The 14,700-nt window shown below is 37.6% G+C and overlaps 1 protein-coding gene across 2 annotated transcripts in view; it reads right to left on the bottom strand.

Annotated features, from left to right (window-relative positions):
* The window catches only part of VPS13D (vacuolar protein sorting 13 homolog D), a 99,786-nt gene that overhangs the window by 33,917 nt on the left and 51,169 nt on the right, over positions 1–14,700 (bottom strand). For both annotated transcript variants that reach the window (XM_034068220.1, XM_034068221.1), the window contains 12 exons: positions 14,275–14,510; positions 13,442–13,550; positions 12,891–13,051; positions 12,338–12,446; positions 11,485–11,664; positions 11,105–11,221; positions 10,626–10,775; positions 9,612–9,761; positions 8,713–8,809; positions 6,875–7,023; positions 4,260–4,394; positions 3,757–3,924 (listed from right to left, as the gene is read on the bottom strand). In XM_034068220.1, the coding sequence (XP_033924111.1) occupies positions 3,757–3,924; positions 4,260–4,394; positions 6,875–7,023; positions 8,713–8,809; positions 9,612–9,761; positions 10,626–10,775; positions 11,105–11,221; positions 11,485–11,664; positions 12,338–12,446; positions 12,891–13,051; positions 13,442–13,550; positions 14,275–14,510 (1,761 nt within the window). The remainder of the gene's footprint in view (positions 1–3,756; positions 3,925–4,259; positions 4,395–6,874; positions 7,024–8,712; positions 8,810–9,611; positions 9,762–10,625; positions 10,776–11,104; positions 11,222–11,484; positions 11,665–12,337; positions 12,447–12,890; positions 13,052–13,441; positions 13,551–14,274; positions 14,511–14,700) is intronic.

The raw sequence follows: 14,700 nt of genomic DNA, 5'->3' as shown, positions 1-14,700 counted from the left end.
TTATTCTTCTGTCACTGCCAACCACTTGAGATTCTGCTCTGATTTATCTTTCAATGAGGGTTAAAACTCCCTTTTCCCTGCATGTTGTTTTCATGTTCCTTCTCTACAGATGCTTCCATGTCAAACACTTGCCAGGAGCAGTATCTGCTCCCTTACTAAGCTTACAATTTTCTTACCTGGTTCTAACACACTACCTCTCTTTTCTTAACTCTGTTAAACACCTAAACACCTCTGCCAGCACTCTGAACCGAATTAAAATAGATACAGAATCTAAGTGCAGGGCATCCATGTCCAAGTAGAACTGTGCTTCCTCCTCAGCAATAAAAGAAAACAAACACCCACCATACAATATGTTGCAAATCCTCTCTCTGTGTATGTACGTTTTGGCATGCTGGATGCCTGCTCCAAGCCTAAGGAAGCCTGCACCGCTCAGAACTCTGCAAGCTTCCACAAAAACCTAATGAGGAAATGCAACTGTGGCTGTTGTTTTACCTTCCCTTAAGAAACCTAATGTAATTTCTCACTGGAAACTCCAAAGTTCAATGTGAAAATTAAGTTCTTTCAAAAAAGTTCATTAGATTCTTTTTATTGTGAGGAAGGGACACAGCAATTATTTCCATGCAGAAACAAAGCCCAGCTGCAGAATCATGACAACTACATCACTACGTGCTCATAATTCATAAAAGATAACAGAGTTCCTTGTAAGGAGTGAAAGGATCAGACAAATTAAATACAGCATTGACAAGCTGATTAATCTTACTGGCAATTCTTACTACCAGTTATTTCATTAGGTCAGCACAACACCTAACTGCCAGTAACACATACAACCACACTTAACTTTCCATGTGGAAAACACAAGCTATGGAACACTTTTGTTCCAATGCTAATTAATTTCTAATTATCACCTCTGAACCAGGAATAATTTAGGATTTAGTGCTATCATGACTAACGGGAAATATAAAAGAAAAGTGCGGATGCCAAGAATGCAAGACATTTCAATGCATATGGCAACTACAGAAGTCTCCATTCAGAGGGAATGAAATTCCCTCAGGTGTCTATATTTAGGATCAAAGAACTTTTCAAAATACAGAATTTGGAGTCTCTGAGGGATCAAAATTACCAAAGTGACTGTAGTGAACTTTATTTAACCTAAGGTTTTGTGCCAACTTAAATATGCTGCAGCTCTCCACTTGAAAGAATTACCCACTGCGTGTTCTGAAATGCATGGAAAAGCCATTATAAGGCTAAACAGCAAAACTATAAAATAGAAAAGCAGTAAGATGACAAAACCAGATACAACTCCCATAGCTTCCTTTTCAATTCAGGCAAGCAGTGTTCTTTTAAGGTGACGATTATCATATTAAGGTTCATCTCTCTATGCACACCTTAGAAGCTAACGCATCTTAAAATCTATTACATGTCAGGTACTCAAGCCAACCCAAATGAATGGTGTTCCAGGCACCAATTTCTGGGCAAAACATTGGCCTATGCAGCCACAGCAGCAAGCTAAAGGTGAGGGAAGCCCCTGCAGCACCACTGCGTCAGGTGGAAATTCATGCAGTGAAAACATACTTTAAGATACTTTTCCTACAGAGCACCAGCAGCAAGACAAAAGTGATCTATTGCTTCAGTCATGTTTCTCTTGAGTAACTGGAATTACTTTTTTTCTTTCCCAAAGCTTCACATGTCCTAGACACAATCGTAAGGCACATACAAGACACAGCAGAAGGGAGTAAAAAACAAAGTTCTACACTGTACTACATATATAACACATCACAAACTGCACTAGAAATATCAATTTCTTATCATAGGGACATTTTTGGCTTAGTTTTCTAGCAGAATTAGGTGTCTAAAGTAGCGCAACATAAAGGGAAGAATTATTCTGATCATTTAAGCCTTTTTCTACTGTTATTTTCTATGTAGCAGAATTAAGATCCATGTTTTGGAAGAAGGATTAATCAAGGAATTCCATAATGTACTAGTACGCTTTCCTAAATGATTTAATTCTCTCCTTGTTCTGCGAAAGGACAAATCCATAATCCATCCAAAAAAGCTTTTAAAAAGGAACTATGTGACATTTGCATCACAGACATTTCAGATATAATAAGGAGAAAGAAAAAAATACCTGGGAAAATGACAGATAAATAGTCCATGGGGTGATTTTCAAAGGTATAAATGGAAAGCAGGCCCTCAGCTCCCCTTGAATTTTGAAGGGAGTTCAGCATCCAACTGCCCTTCTGCCTTTGAAAATCTCCTTCAGAAACCCCTTGGTTACAAATTACTCCAAAGTTCAAAGAATGACCTTGCCCTTGTGGGAAACAGGAAGGCTCGTGCCTTTTAAAGAAAGATTTATGAGACTGTTGCTGCAGATGTGACCATGATGAGGAAACAACACTTTATAGAAAGGAAACCCTAAAGAAACACACTCTATTGGGTGGGGTGGATGTGTCACAAGATATTGGAACCACGAGTAGAAAGTATGGGCAACCACCTAGTGTGGGTTAGGGCAGGAATATCAACACAACAGTATTTTGTTTGAATTTCTTGGAATTGCCCCAAATGGGCTAAGGCTGGGAACAAGATCATTACAATAGAGGAGGTGTGTTATCTTTCCACATGGCTCAGCTTGTGGTGTGACTGGGATAGACATACAGCTCTGCACGTGGTGATGGGCTGGGGGTCTCTCTGGCAGTTTAACTCAGTTTGATAATGTTAGTCTTGAGCTACCTGTAACTACGCAAACTCTACACATCACATTTTTCATCTTCTGAATTGCTTTTTCCCACTAACATGGGCAAGAAAGTAGATTTCTTTGTATACAAATAATTTACAGGATAAACCTTGATAATACAGATGTACAGACTTACCAGTTTGGAAATTGAAAATAATAGGAAGTAAAGAATTTTTTAAAAAACAATTTTAACACTACATCCTTACGTGAAGAAAGCATTATGCCAGTTCTACCTGGGATCACAAGGTTCATTTAAGGTACATGTTGACACACCATGTATGCAATGAAAGCTATTTCAAGAACATATGTTTGTTCACTATAAAATACAGTATCAACCATGATCAAACCCACTTCCTCTTTATTGTTGCTGTCACAGATTGTAACTCTCAGGTACTAAAGATAGTTATTTTCACTAGTAACACATATGTAACTGAATTCTCTCAGTCATTATCAGGAAGGACAAAAGAATGTTCATGATGCAGAGACTTAGGAATTAAACTAAGGATAAATGTTTAGCAATCTAGAAAGTCCCTTCTTTGTTGCTATTTGGCACAGAAAAACATTAACTGAAGTGTTAGCATAATAATTGATATTCACATAAAAAACAAAAGTTAACAACTTCTGTTCACCTAAACCCCTCAAATATTCCAAGTGGCTATAGTGATCTCTTTATATATATATATATGTATATATATATTATAAAATGTACATAACATTCTTCATCTGCATGTTGGAGATGACACTACACCTGAGCAACATTTTAGTTTTCACTGTGCATTTAACCTGCAAATACATGTGTATCAAGAGTAAGGCCCTGAGTGGTTTCCCTGACTGCCACAAGGTCCCTGGCATCCCTGCAGTGTACATATAAAGGGATTCCAAAGGAATCTATAGTTCAAAAATCAATTTTTACAAAATGAACAGGACATAAAGCAATTTAAAATGGTTAATAATTCTGTTTAACTTGTTTCCCTACTACTTTTTGCTTATTGTTTTATCAAACTTACCAATATCGTAATTATTACCTTTGCAGCTGAGTTTGATACTCCATGTGTGACATTTCTTATGAGACCACCAACGTTGCCATATTTTATAAGTCCAGTAACACCTTCTGAAACATCATTCAACAGACCCATAGGGTTCCCAAGGAAATCTACAGAGCCTAGAATTCTTGCTGCCTGACTAAGCAGCTCCTGGAAAATTAACAGGAAGAATGAAATTTCACTTATGGATCACACTACCAGCAGCACAGTTGATTAAAAGTCCCACCCACAATAAAAGGATATACAAACCCATGTTTATTTTACTGAAGAAATGAACACACAAATACCAGTAAGATCAACAACAGTTTAATTCTAAAATGCAGTGTATTCTTAGAAGCATGTGATGCTATTTCTCCATGTACCAAAGCAACACAGCACTAACACTGAAGTAAATAGTCAAGAGAGGGTTCTCACACCCTCAGGATAGAACTCATTGAGCAAGAGAAGCTCAGCTTCTGGTACAATACAGTCTGTAAGACACTTACCTCTTGAAAGTGTTTCAAAATGTCATTAATGATAAACTCCTGAGTTTCATATGGATGGACCCTAGTGAAAGGATCCAGATTAATCACAGCATCTTCAAATCGGATTAGAGGAAATCCCAGTGTGCTTTTCAATGCCTAATTAAATAAAAGATATTGCTACTTTAATTTTTCTGTCTCTCATCCACAGCACCCAAGCGAATTAGTCTTTAAATGGATAACAACTCAAAATTAACTGAAGCTGCTAGAGCAGTTTACCACTGCCATGGAGATGCTTTGATATACAGGGCAAACACTCAAAAAAGCTTTGACTTGTAAGCAACAATCCATTATTAGAACTGCATTTCTTCAGTAGCTACACAGTCATTAAACACTCTTCCTGAGGCAATCTGGTTCAAAACAAAATGTTTTTAAGATTCTACACTTAGCACTTTGCCCTAACTACTCTAATGTTCAATTAAACAGAACCTTAAATGAATTTCCTTGATATGCAGTGAAGAAAAAACTGGGTATTTTCCACCTGTTGAAGTTCTATGATTGGATTAAGTGTCAGGATGAGCTGGAATTTCTTGCAAACCTGAGGCTCATTTCTTAACATTATGTTTTTTACCAAAATTCTTTAAAGCAGCTTTTTCAGTAATTTTCAAGGAAGGAAACTAAATCAGTAATTAGCCCATGGGCCATCTGTATGTACAACCTATACATAAAAAACCCCATACTTAAGGTGGACAAACTGTACAGCTGTATATGTATTTATACGCAAACATATAAATAATGTTGGAAAAATAAGACAACTAATCTTTTAAGAAAGAAAGGGATCCCTTCTATTTTAGGTCTTGATGATCACATCTGCACAGTCATCAACATCAAAAAATCTGGAGAAGGAAGAAGCCTGATACCTACCTTCACCACAAAAGTGTGCCTGGTTGTAAGTAATGTGAGTGTTTCTGCCATCTGCAGGCACTTAACGTACATTATAGGTCTGAGTTCAGTTTGCAAGTAAGAAAGGGCCTATTTATTTTTTCAGTAAATGGATGACTAACTAGACTAGTCCTTGGTATTCACTTGGGTAGCAAGCAATTTCCTGTTTAACTATCAGATATTTTATAAGGCAACTTTGTTAATATTGGTACCCAATAAAAATAGTCTCTCTACACCAAATTACCAGACAGCAATGTCCAAGCCAGGAATATTAGAGGTAGTTAGAAAAACTTCTACAAAGGCTCTACTGTGATTATTCTCTCCCTCCCACCCTAAACTCTGCTGTGCTACAAAACTGAATGGAATTCTTTATGTGGAAGTCAATATCCAGAATGCAGTCAGTGACTGGGGGAAGGGGAAAAATGTATACACCAAGCCTTCTCTTGGGAACACTGCTGGAGGCTGCCAAGACACATCTAGAGGCAATCATATACCCAAGGTTGTAGGAAATCCAAACAGAACAGCGTACATTACTGGGTTCTTAAAGGCACTCATCACTAACACTGTTTTCTCTCTCTAAATTTGTGATAATCAGATGATAAGCATTTTGAAATTAAAGCTCAAGTGCAAACACGTTCAAGACACTCTTGATGTTCAGTGGTAAGGAGTATTACTGCTGCTACTGAATGTTCCTCCTTTGCGCAAGGAGTTGGTAAAAGCAATACAGGAATGCAGGACTAATGATATCCTGGGTCATCCTGGCAGGACTCCATGATTTACATTCATTCCATAAAACTCAACTTCTTTAAAAGCTTGCACACCCCAATGTCTTTAATATCAAGGACACAAAAAAGCCTAGCCAGTGTCTCAATTCTGGGATTGGAGTGCAAAAGTTGAATAGGCAGCAGCTCAATTTAGAGAGCAGCTCTCAATTTAGAGAGCTCTCCTCTATAGTGGAGAGGGGTTTTACGGTTTGGTTGGTTGGTTTTGCTTCAGCTCCCCCACCTTAGAGGAAATCGGCTGCATTAGTTCAGAGGGAACTGAAATACTGCCAATTGTTACCACCTTGTTAGGTCCAGGAAGGTCCCAACACACAGCTTGGTAATACAAGTTGGGTGAGATTATCTTTTTGCTGTAATTTGGAATCCCTGGTTCACTTGAACAATTGCGCCACAACATGTATTACCATGTAAAAGGGACACGGGATTTTCCACTTTTCTAAGTCCACACTCAATCTGAATTCAATTCGATATTGAACCAAACTGCATAGTGCTCATGCAAACCCTCCTATTGCAACGTTTTTTGGATGAAAACACTCAGAGTTGTCCTATATTTCTGCTCCCTATGTTGAGTAACTTCTTATTTTAATTCTTCACATCAGCCCTTCTGTTTGACAGATGCTCCCTTTAAGCTCTTTACACTACCATGAATGCAACTAGGATCCTTTGAAAAGTAGTGAGTTAGGTGAAGTTGGCTGTGCTTCAACTGAAATTACAAAAAATGAAAGAATATCCAGAAAAGACTGTAAATTATGCACATTAAATAACAGAAGCTATTGGAACTTCTATTATTTGTAACTTAAGTAATGGAAGAGTAAATGGAAATTAACAGCAGTTAGTTAAAGCTGCTGTTCCTTTTTCCTCCTACAAAAGAGTCTCTTTCCTTGGAAGCATACTCTGTGAATGCTCTGGTGTTACCTTGAGGTCCAGAGGCAGCTTGTTGGAAGTGAAGACACTCAACTTGATTTGAGGGACACTAATTTTCAGGTTTTCAAAGTAGTATCGCTTTTGTCCTCCACCTTGTTCAACAACCTTTTCATGGAGGTTTTCATCATACTTCTCAACCTCTGCATCCAGACAAAACACAAGAATCAGAATAGATTGAATAGATTAAGCATAAATAAATATGGGGTTATGAATACATACTTATAAAGAGTTAATAGATTCTCTGTACAAATAAAAAGTATGTGCAACTGCTTTTATAGCCAGCAGAATTATTCATGCCTTGTGACACAAGGTTGACCTTTGAGGCTTAAGAATGTTTTTTTCAGATCTGCCTGCATCTTTAAAACCTGACTGTATCTGTAGCTAGGTAAAGAGAAATCATCCAAATGCATAGCTGAAGTTACTTGAGCTTTTAATCTTGCTTCTAATTTATCTGTGTCAGCATAGAAAAACCAGGAGATACAAACTATGCACCGTTTCCTACTCTTTAGTCATGGTCTTAAAATACTTTTTTCTACTTTCTCTATACTTCCTTATATGCTCAACTACCAACATAATGTACAAAGCAAGCAAAGGTGACTATCTTTTAATTTATCACACAGAATGGACAAAATGCCTACATGGAACCATTAAATCAATCAATTTATGTCCAGAGTGAGCCAAACTTGGTTGACACTAACAAGTCCATGTGTTATCTGTATGAGCATCTTGGTGGTGTGAGAAAGCAGGGGGAAGATGAAAAACAACAAAGCCTTACAAACTCAGGTTGAACAATTAAATGTGCCAAGTGTAAATAACAAAATAGTTTTTGTCTGAATCTTGGATGACATCATCACCATCAGTGGACAGACTACAAAGACTGTACAGTAGTAAGGAAATTAAAAGCAGCAAAAGCATCAGGGTAAACCAAAACAAAGGACAGGTTAGTAAACAGCAAAAGAGCAAAACTCAAAATCTTGATATCTTCATCACGACAGCTCCAAGTTATTATATGATCTGTGAAACTGGGGAATGTAATACTCTTTTTTTTTTCCCAGAGACGTATCTGAAGATACTGTATTAGCAAGACACAGTACTCTTGAGCATCCTTTGTAGGCTTGCCCCCATTTGGAATCATGACAAAAATAGTTTTTTCCTGGAGTAGTTACTTTACTATATAACCCTACACATCCCACTGCATAAAAGTGACTTTTTCAATTGCCACTCCAAAACAGACATTCCAGAAAGTTTTCATCAAACAGATAAACTCTTCAACATAAGGATTAGAATGATAGCTATGAGAAGATTTAAGAGCTCTGTCTTGCCTCACTGAGTGGAAAAAAATCCCTATTACAATCAAAGCCAGGGGTAAGGATGCCACAACTCAAAGGTCAGGCAGCCAAAATTTTCTTTCTGTTAAGCAAGAGGACTGCCCAAGAACAAATGAACAGAGATCACATTTCTAGCCTTGGGTTGAAATAAACAAACATTACTAAACGAAGTGGCTTATGAAATTAATAACACAATTTCTTTTACCCCAATTTAGATGAATCCAGATACAGGAAGTTAAAACAAATACTAAACTCCTTCCCACAGGGGCTCAGCTCAATCACTGAGTACTGGACAGCAGCACGTTACATGGGTCACTACCTGAATACCATGTACTTTAGGAGTTTTACAGGGGCCACTGAGACATCAGCTTTACAGCTTTCTGTTCAACAGTAGTTTCCAACCAGCAAAGAGTTTACCAGGTATTTTGACCTTATTTTAGATGCAAAGATCATAATACCCCTGTACACTGTAAAACTGGTCTTTGTAATTTCATAGGGTACCTGATTCAGACTGATCATAGCCAAAGAAACTCAACAGCTTCAGAAGTAGTTTCTCCTCAATTTGAACGGTGAACTTTCTAGCAGTGATCATCAGGTGCTATGAGGAAAAACAGGTCTTAGTTTACAATACTAACACTCCATGTAAGCCATTAAATAGGACGGTATGTTCTACTTCAACAGAGTATTTTCATTGGAATGGATCTGTAGTAAAATTCCCACCTATAAAATGTCTTTGGCAGTTTTCTTCATTTAAAATTACCTATGACTACCGAAAATTTTTTCCATTTTTTGGAAGGTATTGTGCTTCCTTACCTAATACTAACACTTCAGAATCTGATGCTTTGCTGTTTTCCAACACTGAAATCAGCTGTTTTCAAATCAGTGTCAAAATACACGGGGAAGATTCCAAGTGAGGAAATAGGTCTTGATACACAATTCTGGTTTGCTCTCACAATGCATACCACAGATAGTGGATACATTTCCGAACAGCTATAGTACACAGAATAGGGCTTATACTGCATGATAACAGCTTATCAGAGAGAAGCAATAACCTTGTACACAACTTACAAAAACCATACACAGATATTCTGGTTCTCTATGGTAACTATCAGTACCTTTCAAGCCAGTTATTCTCCCCTGAGAAAAGTCACAGACATGAACTAAATCTGGCCTAATCTTTTTTATTTTAAAATATATTTATTATCTTGTTCATCACTGTACTGTAGCTTTAAACTCTATGACCATAAGAAGGTGGATGTATCCTCCTTTAAGCATCAGTATTAATTCAACAAAGCATATTTTTCACATTATTGGAGTATTAGTAAAAATCAGGAACAGGAAAGTTCATTTAAACAGATTAACACCCTTATGGCACAATCAAAGGGTGGTGGTTTGTTTACCTTGTATATATCAGTCAGTGCATTTTTACTGGGAAATTTCATTGCATTTACTTGCACAGCAGGACCAGTCTCCATGGATTCATTTTCACTTGTCTTAGGGGTCAGAAAGAGCATGAAAGGCCGTGTGGTGTCAATAAGCTGGTTGTCCACCTACAGAGATAAGAGAACCTGAATAAGTGACAACAAATAACAAGAGTGATCTTCCTTAACTAAGGACTTAAAAGCTTTCAGAAATACCTAGTCCCTGAGCCAGGGAGGTACTGAATATACTTGGTTTGGTTACTGATCAACACTGAGACTATATCAAAGAAATACTGAGAAATGCCCTCCATTTAAAAATGGTTGTAACTACCAACAAAGCCTGTAACAAAACTTCTGTATTCTCTGATTTATTTCTTCTATTTCAAAAAACACAGCCAAAAATATTATACACCCCCAGAGTTAAGCTACTCCTGCACTGTAGTTTGTATGATGCACATTAAGTATCTTGTGTAATGTACATCAGGACCCACAATTCCCTTCAGCTTACCTTCTCAGTTTCAAAGACTAAACAGAAAACAGAGGTTAAGGTAAAATTCTGCGAAGTCAAAACCAACAACTATTTGTAAACAAAATATAAGAGGTTTATATTTGTCTTATCTGCCTATGATCTGTCATTTATACTGTGTCAGTATCAGTGCTAGAATTCCTGCTTTCAACAGCTGCTTTTTCATTATACAATGAGAAATACCAGGAAGGGAGAAAAACCTCAAAATAACCTGTTTGCAAAATAAAAATAATTAAAAAAAAAATCCTAACTTGCCTATTTGAAATCTATGGCGTGAAATACAATCCTCATCTCAACTACTACTAAGCAGAGGACATGAAAAAAGGAAACACCACTGCAAACTGAAACTTCTATGATATATAAGATTTGAAATCCTTAACAGCTCTAAACATTTTTCAAACCTGTTATGATAACAAAACCTGCAGAAGACCCATGAGCAAATACACTGGTTTCAAAACAGCAAATACCTGTATGTCTTGCACACTGAGCTCCAGCACCTGACTTGTTGACAGCTCTGTGTAGTGGATATTAATTCTCGTGAGGCTTGCAAACACCAGCTCTTCAGGAACCTTGTTGACCAAAGACAATCCTATTCCACCTTCTAGTTTCACAAGCACCTGAGAAAAGAGTATTTGAACAGAAAAAAAATCCCATTACCAACCAACACTGAAAAAAACTGTGATACTGAATACACACTTCTGCAAAGAAGTAATTTTTTTAGATTCATCTCCAGAGTCTGAGCAGCTCATTGACAGCTCATCTTTGAATGAAGGGGTGTTGACATGTATAAAACCAACTTCTAAGCATGAAGAGTTTTAGCATGAAAATCTACAAGTTCATAACAAGAAGCAACTATGGGGAAATTTAAGAGCTCCCCCCAGCCTCCTCTAAAATCTATAATGAAAATGATAAATAAGAGAGACAGATACTAATCATACTATCTTACTTCTAATTCCTGCTCTGTATCTGGGTTTTTCAACTTGCGTAGATCCTGTTCTGTGATGGGAAGTTCATCTCCTTCACTGGATAAACGATCATTTCTACGTTGGTTAGAATCCGTTATCTGATAAATAAATACATTACTAAAATGAGCACTTTCTCATTTACAAATAACAACTATGTTGTCCTACCTTATAAAATTATGTTCTAGCAAATAAATACAGTGAAAATTTTTGTTGCAATTATTTCTGGTTTATGATGTTCCCCTCCCAATTTGTATCACTATAAAGGAACTTTTGGTAGGAAGTCAGAGATGCAATACAGAAAAAGGTATTTCAAGAACAAGCAAATAATGAAACTAGATTTTAGTTAATGAAGGGTTTTCACCTGTAGAACTCTAGTTGGCCCATCCGGGATGACTCTAACAGCCAGTACTCCTGACCCAGGCCTCATCTTTTGGTTTATGAACTGCTGTTCAGGTGGAACTGGCCCCAGAAGATCAAGTGAAGTATCGGGACCAAGAACAACTTCTGCTCCATCATGAAGGCCTACTATTCCCCCCTTTGCCTGCAGAAAGAAGAGCAAGGTGAAAAAAAATAAGTAAACAATAAGGAAAGGCTTCAGATAATTATTTACATGTATTAAAACTGTGTGTGGATAAATAAAAAAGCATCAAAGCTCTTTTGATATTTAATTCTCTACTCTGTAAAAGCAATCCAGGTTCCTGTGCTTATAAATTCTACCATCAGCAAGCAGATTTATCAAATAGCTTGCAAGAGTTAGCTGCCTGCAAGTCAAGAGTCTCCTGGAACACAAAGCGAGCAAACAGTTCAAACTGTTTCTAAAATTCTTATTATTAAAGTGTCAGAACCATGACTGTAAGAAGTGTTTGGTTATACACAAATCTTGACTCCATCAGGAGCACTGATGGACACAATCTGCAGCATCTGGTATGCATGAGAATATCAAGGCCTTATTTCTCCCTGCACTGTTATATTTCAACAATGTACTAATAATTTTTACTTTCAAATTAATAGTGCAAGATGTTTAATAATCTGAAATTTGTAAGAACATTCAACCATGAATGTGAACCACATGAGCTGTTTGCTCAAGCATGATTTCCTCTGTAATCTGAACTTTGGCCTCAAAGCTTTTAGCTCATTTCAGTCTTAAACCCAAATGACTCTGTCATCTGTGTCAGCAGCAGTCAACACAAGTTCAGCACAGAATCGGTACTGACCTGGACAACAAGTCCATGAATACCACAGGTCAACTTTCCGTCACGAAAGTTCCATGTCTGGGTAGTGCTGCGCCGTCGATCAGGCTTCCTCAGCATCAGGGGCTCATACCTGCAATGAAAACACACCAACTTGTCAGTTCTAGGCTTGAGATGCGTTAATGACACTTAAATTTTGTTCAAGCTCATTTCCCTAATCTTACTTCTGAAGTGCTCTTTTTGTGCTGCTGCAAATACATTAGTCACTTTTTATTATTCCCAAGTCACAGAAGTGATCACAAGGTCTGTTCACAAAGACAGATAAAATCTAACTCTTCAACATGCCTTCAGAATAATTTCTTCCTTTATTCAGAGAGCATCACAGAATTATAGAATAGTTTGGGTTGGAAAAGACCTTATTAAGATAATCTAGTTTCAGCCCCCCTATATCATGTCACCCAAGGCTCTGTCAAACCTGGTTTTGAACGCTGCCAGGGTGGAGCATTTACAGCTTCTCTGGGCAACTTGTTCCTGTGGAACATCATGTTAATATTGCTTTCAAAGACATGGTCCATACCTGTTATCAGTAACAGCCGCCAGGCCTGCAATATCTAAAATCATACAAGAGTCCACATTCCGAGGAGATGCTTTATGGGGGTTTTGGGGAACAGATGAACCTTCATGGCAAAGCATTCCTGTGCTTGTCATTTTCCAAAGCTGGGATCTTTTTCCTGGCTCCTGTTGTGTAAAAAAAAATTAAATAAATAAAAATCAACATTTAAGTGAACACAGCAGTACAGAGCAATATTTCTGTTCTGTTTTGCTTTCAGATGCTTTGAATTACAGTTCTTGGAATTAGTTGTATATATTTATGTTCTGAGCCCTGAATTAGAATTAGGAACTAGTTTGCATAAAACCTTCTAATTCAACTCTGACAGCCAATGAATATGCATCCTACATTAGCACTGTTAGATACAAAGATGTATTTACAAGCTATTTTTAATCTCAGCAATAACTAAATACAGTTTCTATTTCTTAAAAGCTCTAGAAATAGAAGACTTAGCTTACAATGTACCAAAAAAAAGCATGCTCTACTTTGTTAACGTTATTAGAACATCCAACATATACCTTCTTTTTCAGTACAACTCTTTGAGTCTTTGGAGAAACATCAAGGACGAGCTCTGCATATGCAGCATCCTTATTCGAAGCAACTGGTCTTACACCTGGCTCTTGTAACCTAGAACACCAAGAAAACACCACCCTGTTTATTCAGAGTAGCTGCTGCTTCTGGAGACTGGATTACCTCTGTACCAAAATCCAACTGAGGAAGCTTATGCTTCCAATACAGCCAATCAGACTAAAATCTGTATTGTCTGGGGTTTTTTTTCCCCCTCTTGGTATTTCTGGAATTACCACTGCAAGCTGTCAATTTGGGTACAGTCTAAAAAGGGTCTTTGACTTCTCACTGCAACTAGGAACTTCTCAGGCAAAGCAGATGGATTCCAAGGAAAAATTTCTGCCTTATATTGAGGAAAGCAAAAAAGCATGTATCAGCCTTCCATAGCTGTTTTCAACAGCATTATCAACTAGTGCAAGTTTACAACTGACAGGCATGTTATAAGTAGGTATGTCCAGCAGTCAATGTTCTTTATACACCAAATCAAATTAAGCCCCTGGATGTGACTATAAATATCTCTGTTCTTCCAAGATCAGACAGTAGGAGCACAGCAGATGCCCTATGCTAAATTCTCCTCATTATGTGATAAACAGTGGTAAGCTGAACCTATAAAACCAAGTTATCACAAACAAGGTAAGACACAGGGCTCATCAACTGCCAGACTTAAAGACTTAACTTCTGAATTTGAGTAACTTTCCAGCGGCAACCATTAAGAGAATATTAATGTAAAGCCTAAAGAACATGGTGAACATTCAACATATTTTCATCTAATAGACAGAATTACCCTGAGAAAGTATATGTAGCAGCAATATAGATGAAGTTCTCGTAGTAAAGCTGCTTGCTCTCTTGGAAGTCATTCATGCTACAAACGATTTCCGAGGAGCCAGCCCCTTTGACTGTCAGCATTATGAAAGGTTGTAGAATAGGTTCATCCCAGGCATAGTCCAGAGAGGTCATGGGCTTTACCTCAGTGTACAGTCTCGGCTCGACAACACCGTGCTGATTAAAAACAACTGGGACCTGCAACAGTTATGAGAGGGGATTTGGTTTCACACAGAAATTGTTAACCAGACAGTTGTTTGGTGTTTTGCTGTTGTTTGTTCACTTCTCAGGAGTTGATCACAAACATGTTCAGCTTGCTCATTCCCCTCCCCAGTGGTTTCACATGCATTTTCTTCCGTTCGGTCATCAATTAAAGAGAGTCTCAAAG

This window comes from Melopsittacus undulatus, chromosome 12, assembly GCF_012275295.1.
Source record: "Melopsittacus undulatus isolate bMelUnd1 chromosome 12, bMelUnd1.mat.Z, whole genome shotgun sequence".
NCBI classification, from domain to species: domain Eukaryota; kingdom Metazoa; phylum Chordata; class Aves; order Psittaciformes; family Psittaculidae; genus Melopsittacus; species Melopsittacus undulatus.
This window is presented reverse-complemented; position numbering and strand designations above follow the sequence as displayed.